Source organism: Rattus norvegicus, chromosome 10 (genome assembly GCF_036323735.1).
Source record: "Rattus norvegicus strain BN/NHsdMcwi chromosome 10, GRCr8, whole genome shotgun sequence".
NCBI classification, from domain to species: domain Eukaryota; kingdom Metazoa; phylum Chordata; class Mammalia; order Rodentia; family Muridae; genus Rattus; species Rattus norvegicus.
In genome coordinates this window covers 59,165,518-59,172,294 of record NC_086028.1, presented here as the reverse complement: position 1 = coordinate 59,172,294, position 6,777 = coordinate 59,165,518, and the positions used below count along the sequence as shown (strand labels likewise).

At 39.9% G+C, this 6,777-nt stretch overlaps 1 protein-coding gene across 1 annotated transcript; it reads left to right on the top strand.

Annotated features, from left to right (window-relative positions):
- The first annotated feature begins 5,217 nt into the window (after nt 1-5,217).
- Or1e34 (olfactory receptor family 1 subfamily E member 34) lies at nt 5,218-6,156 on the top strand. The gene has a single exon (XM_008767912.3). The coding sequence runs from the start codon at nt 5,218-5,220 to the stop codon at nt 6,154-6,156; it is 939 nt and encodes a 312-aa protein (XP_008766134.3).
- Nucleotides 6,157-6,777: the final 621 nt, after the last annotated feature.

Here is a 6,777-nt window from a genome sequence, read left to right as displayed (position 1 = left end):
CAGCACCATTTGCTGAAAATGCTATCTTTTTTCCATTGGATGGTTTTGGCTCCTTTGTCAAAAATCAAGTGACCATAGGTGTGTGGGTTCATTTCTGGGTCTTCAATTCTATTCCATTGGTCTATCTGTCTGTCTCTGTACCAATACCATGCAGTTTTTATCACTATTGCTCTGTAATACTGCTTGAGTTCAGGGATAGTGATTCCCCCTGAAGTCCTTTTATTGTTGAGGATAGCTTTAGCTATCCTGGGTTTTTTGTTATTCCAGATGAATTTGCAAATTGTTCTGTCTAACTCTTTGAAGAATTGGATTGGTATTTTGATGGGGATTGCATTGAATCTGTAGATTGCTTTTGGTAAAATGGCCATTTTTACTATATTAATCCTGCCAATCCATGAGCATGGGAGATCTTTCCATCTTCTGAGGTCTTCTTCAATTTCTTTCCTCAGTGTCTTGAAGTTCTTATTGTACAGATCTTTTACTTGCTTGGTTAAAGTCACACCGAGGTACTTTATATTATTTGGGTCTATTATGAAGGGTGTCGTTTCCCTAATTTCTTTCTCGGCTTGTTTCTCTTTTGTATAGAGGAAGGCAACTGATTTATTTGAGTTAATTTTATACCCAGCCACTTTGCTGAAGTTGTTTATCAGCTTTAGTAGTTCTCTGGTGGAACTTTTGGGATCACTTAAATATACTATCATGTCATCTGCAAATAGTGATATTTTGACCTCTTCTTTTCCGATCTGTATCCCCTTGATCTCCTTTTGTTGTCTGATTGCTCTGGCTAGAACTTCAAGAACTATATTGAATAAGTAGGGAGAGAGTGGGCAGCCTTGTCTAGTCCCTGATTTTAGTGGGATTGCTTCAAGTTTCTCTCCATTTAGTTTAATGTTAGCAACTGGTTTGCTGTATATGGCTTTTACTATGTTTAGGTATGGGCCTTGAATTCCTATTCTTTCCAGGACTTTTATCATGAAGGGGTGTTGAATTTTGTCAAATGCTTTCTCAGCATCTAATGAAATGATCATGTGGTTCTGTTCTTTCAGTTTGTTTATATAATGGATCACGTTGATGGTTTTCCGTATATTAAACCATCCCTGCATGCCTGGGATGAAGCCTACTTGATCATGGTGGATGATTGTTTTGATGTGCTCTTGAATTCGGTTTGCCAGAATTTTATTGAGTATTTTTGCGTCGATATTCATAAGGGAAATTGGTCTGAAGTTCTCTTTCTTTGTTGTGTCTTTGTGTGGTTTAGGTATAAGAGTAATTGTGGCTTCGTAGAAGGAATTCGGTAGGGCTCCATCTGTTTCAATTTTGTGGAATAGTTTGGATAATATTGGTATGAGGTCTTCTATGAAGGTTTGATAGAATTCTGCACTAAACCCGTCTGGACCTGGGCTCTTTTTAGTTGGGAGACCTTTAATGACTGCTTCTATTTCCTTAGGAGTTATGGGGTTGTTTAACTGGTTTATCTGTTCCTGATTTAACTTTGATACCTGGTATCTGTCTAGGAAATTGTCCATTTCCTGAAGATTTTCAAATTTTGTTGAATATAGGTTTTTATAGTAAGATCTGATGATTTTTTGAATTTCCTCTGAATCTGTAGTTATGTCTCCCTTTTCATTTCTGATTTTGTTAATTTGGACGCACTCTCTGTGTCCTCTCGTTAGTCTGGCTAAGGGTTTATCTATCTTGTTGATTTTCTCAAAGAACCAACTTTTGGTTCTGTTGATTCTTTCTATGGTCCTTTTTGTTTCTACTTGGTTGATTTCAGCTCTGAGTTTGATTATTTCCTGCCTTCTACTCCTCCTGGGTGTATTTGCTTCTTTTTGTTCTAGAGCTTTTAGGTGTGCTGTCAAGCTGCTGACATATGCTCTTTCCTGTTTCTTTCTGCAGGCACTCAGCGCTATGAGTTTTTCTCTTAGCACAGCTTTCATTGTGTTCCATAAGTTTGAGTATGTTGTATCTTCATTTTCATTAAATTCTAAAAAGTTTTTAATTTCTTTCTTTATTTCTTCCTTGACCAGGTTATCATTGAGTAGAGCATTGTTCAATTTCCACGTATATGTGGGCATTCTTCCCTTATTGTTATTGAAGACCAGTTTTAGGCCGTGGTGGTCCGATAGCACGCATGGGATTATTTCTATCTTTCTGTACCTGTTGAGGCCCGTTTTTTGACCAATTATATGGTCAATTTTGGAGAAAGTACCATGAGGAGCTGAGAAGAAGGTATATCCTTTTGCTTTAGGATAGAAAGTTCTATAAATATCCGTTAAGTCCATTTGGCTCATGACTTCTCTTAGTCTGTCGACATCACTGTTTAATTTCTGTTTCCCTGATCTGTCCATTGATGAGAGTGGGGTGTTGAAATCTCCCACTATTATTGTGTGAGGTGCAATGTGTGTTTTGAGCTTTAGTAAGGTTTCTTTTACGTATGTAGGTGCCCTTGTATTTGGGGCATAGATATTTAGGATTGAGAGTTCATCTTGGTGGATTTTTCCTTTGATGAATATGAAGTGTCCTTCCTTATCTTTTTTGATGACTTTTAGTTGGAAATTGATTTTATTTGATATTAGAATGGCTACTCCAGCTTGCTTCTTCTGACCATTTGCTTGGAAAGTTGTTTTCCAGCCTTTCACTCTGAGGTAGTGTCGGTCTTTGTCTCTGAGGTGTGTTTCCTGTAGGCAGCAGAATGCAGGGTCCTCGTTGCATATCCAGTTTGTTAATCTATGTCTTTTTATTGGGGAGTTGAGGCCATTGATATTGAGAGATATTAAGGAATAGTGATTATTGTTTCCCGTTATATTCATATTTGGATGTGAGGTTATGTTTGTGTGCTTTCATTCTCTTTGTTTTGTTGCCAAGACGATTAGTTTCTTGCTTCTTCTAGGGGATAGCTTGCCTCCTTATGTTGGGCTTTACCATTTATTATCCTTTGTAGTGCTGGATTTGTAGAAAGATATTGTGTAAATTTGGTTTTGTCATGGAATATCTTGGTTTCTCCATCAATGTTAATTGAGAGTTTTGCTGGATACAGTAACCTGGGCTGGCATTTGTGTTCTCTTAGGGTCTGTATAACATCAGTCCAGGATCTTCTGGCCTTCATAGTTTCTGGCGAGAAGTCTGGTGTGATTCTGATAGGTCTCCCTTTATATGTTACTTGACCTTTTTCCCTTACTGCTTTTAATATTCTTTCTTTATTTTGTGCGTTTGGTGTTTTGACAATTATGTGACGGGAGGTGTTTCTTTTCTGGTCCAATCTATTTGGAGTTCTGTAGGCTTCTTGTATGTCTATGGGTATCTCTTTTTTTAGGTTAGGGAAGTTTTCTTCTATGATTTTGTTGAAGATATTTACTGGTCCTTTGAGCTGGGAGTCTTCACTCTCTTCTATACCCATTATCCTTAGGTTTGATCTTCTCATTGAGTCCTGGATTTCTTGTATGTTTTGGACCAGTAGCTTTTTCCGCTTTACATTATCTTTGACAGTTGAGTCAATGATTTCTATGGAATCTTCTGCTCCTGAGATTCTCTCTTCCATCTCTTGTATTCTGTTGGTGAAGCTTGTATCTACAGCTCCTTGTCTCTTCTTTTGGTTTTCTATATCCAGGGTTGTTTCCATGTGTTCTTTCTTGATTGCTTCTATTTCCATTTTTAATTCCTTCAACTGTTTGTTTGTGTTTTCCTGGAATTCTTTCAGGGATTTTTGCGATTCCTCTCTGTAGGCTTTTACTTGTTTATTAATGTTTTCCTGTGCTTCCCTAAGTGTGTTCATGTCTTTCTTAAAGTCCTCCAGCATCATGATCAAATATGATTTTGAAACTAGATCTTGCTTTTCTGGTGTGTTTGGATATTCCGTGTTTGTTTTGGTGGGAGAATTGGGCTCCGATGATGGCATGTAGTCTTGGTTTCTGTTGCTTGGGTTCCTGCGCTTGCCTCTCGCCATCAGATTATCTCTAGTGTTACTTTGTTCTGCTATTTCTGACAGTGGCTAGACTGTCCTATAAGCCTGTGTGTCAGGAGTGCTGTAGACCTGTTTTCCTCTCTTTCAGTCAGTTATGGGGACAGAGTGTTCTGCTTTCGGGCGTGTAGTTTTTCCTCTCTACAGGTCTTCAGCTGTTCCTGTGGGCCTGTGTCTTGAGTTCACCAGGCAGCTTTCTTGCAGCAGAAAATTTGGTCTTACCTGTGGTCCTGAGGCTCAAGTTCGCTCATGGGTTGCTGCCCACGGGCTCTCTGCAGCGGCAGCAATCAGGAAGACCTGTGCCGCCCCTTCCGGGAGCTTCAGTGCACCAGGGTTCCTGATGGTCTTTGGCTTTTTCCTCTGGCGTCCGAGATGTGTGTGCAGGGAGCAGTCTCTTCTGGTTTCCCAGGCTTGTCTGCCTCTCTGAAGGTTTAGCTCTCCCTCCCACGGGATTTGGGTGCAGAGAACTGTTTATCCGGTCTGTTTCTTACAGGTTCCGGCGGTGTCTCAGGTGCAGGGGTCCTGCCGCTCCTGGGCCCTCCCCCACGGGAGCCCAGATGCCTTATACAGTTTCCTCTTGGGCCAGGGATGTGGGCAGGGGTGAGCAGTGTTGGTGGTCTCTTCCGCTCTGCAGCCTCAGGAGTGCCCACCTGACCAGGCGGTTGGGTCTCTCTCTCACCGGGTCTGGGAGCAGAGAGCTGCTGCGGGCCGGGATCCGCGGGTGTGGGACTTCCGTTAAACACAGAACGTGCACGGTCCTAGAGAAATTCTGCTTCCGTGTGTCCCAATCTCACCAGGCAGCTTTCGTGCAGCAGAAATTTTGGTCTTACCTGTGGTCCCGAGGCTCAGGTTCGTTCGTGGGGTGCTGCCCAGGGGCTCTCTGCAGCGGCAGCAACCAGGAAGCTTATACAAATTCTTTAAGCATATCAATATACAAAATAACATAGAACAAATTGCAAATAAATAAACTAGTTACCCAGGATGAGCGAAATAGGAGAGAAAATCATTAGTCCATTTTGAATCTTTATAGAAATGGCATTGAGCTGTCTAGGAAATGATGGAAAATAGAAGCTTGTTAAGGGTAGGTTGAGAAAAATTATTAATGATTATAATGTTTAAAGACACTAGAAGTTCTGAGATTGTGGTTATTATGATTCCAACATCCATTATTGTAGAATATATATCTTAAATATGTATTTATTTTAAGTTTTAAGAGATCCTGATATTTTCTCATTAGTATATAGAAGAAGAGGACAATGACAATAAACAACAAAACTATGATCACCCAGTTCCTTCTCCTGGGCCTGCCCATCCCTCCAGAGTACCAACACATGTTCTATGCCCTGTTTCTGGTCATGTACTTCACCACAATTCTGGGAAACCTGCTAATCATTGTCCTTATTCACCTGGACTCATATCTCCAAACACCAATGTACTTGTTTCTCAGCAACTTGTCCTTCTCTGACCTCTGCTTTTCCTCTGTCACAATGCCTAAATTGCTGCATAATATGCAGAGCCAGGACCCATCCATCTCTTATGGAGGTTGCCTGGCACAAATATTCTTCTTTATGGTTTTTGGAGATATGGAGAGTTTCCTTCTTGTGGCCATGGCCTATGACCGCTATGTGGCCATCTGCTTCCCTCTGCATTACACCAGCATCATGACCCCCAAGCTCTGTATTTGTCTAGTGTTACTGCTGTGGATACTGACAACATCACATGCCACAATGCAAATTATGCTTACAGTAAGACTGTCTTTTTGTGAGAATAATGTGCTTCTCAACTTTTTCTGTGACATATTTGTTCTCCTAAAACTGGCCTGCTCAGACACTTATGTTAATGATTTGATGATACTTATCATGGGAGGGCTCATCATTATTATTCCATTCCTGCTCATCGTTATATCCTATGTCAGGATCATCTCCTCCATTCTTAAGGTTCCATCTGCTCAAGGCATCCACAAGGTCTTCTCCACCTGTGGCTCTCATCTGTCTGTGGTGTCTCTTTTCTATGGGACAATTATTGGTCTCTACTTATGTCCATCAGGTACTAATTTCAGTCTAAAGGGGTCTGCCATGGCTATGATGTACACAGTGGTGACTCCCATGCTGAACCCCTTCATCTATTGCCTGAGAAACAGAGACATGAAGTGGGCCCTAATAAGAGTTATTTGCAATAAGAAAATCTCTCTGTAATAGTGGCATTTGAGATTGTTACCTACTTTTATCTAGTAAATGTACTGATAGTAATATTTTATCAGATATTGTCACACATCATAGGACCTACAAGGAAGCCTATGCTACATAACTGTTTAGTATGTGAAATTAAAGAAGTTTGGTGCAGTAATCAAAGTACAAAGATGAATTTTGATACCTGGCTATGTCTTCCTCCTTACTTCACACAAACAATCCTGGAAATGCAGAGCATGAGGTACTGCCTAATATAATCTTTATTTCTCTCAAGTTGTGGTAACCTATTATTATTTTATCCTAACTTTCATGCTCCCTGATATTTCAGTTAAAATAATTTAAATAATGGATTATTACATTCAATAACAATGAAATATCTCTACCACCCAATTTCCTTCTATAGATTGGCCCACACTGAGTTTGATATAATTTTATCTCAGCTTCTTTAATTCATTTCTAATTCATGTTATCCTTTATGACTTGTATTGACCCTGGAGAAATTTGGGGGTGCTTTTTTTTACAAAAGTGCCATTTTTATAATTTAAATCTTAATATTTGAAATAGATTAGTAAACAGGCCCCATTAAATTTAATTTGCTTCTCAAAGATGAAGGAAAGAAGAAATCTA

What these genes read in the sequence shown, in the direction of transcription:
- Or1e34 (XM_008767912.3), top strand. Translation starts at nt 5,218, where the DNA reads ATGACAATAAACAACAAAACTATGATCACCCAGTTCCTTCTCCTGGGC.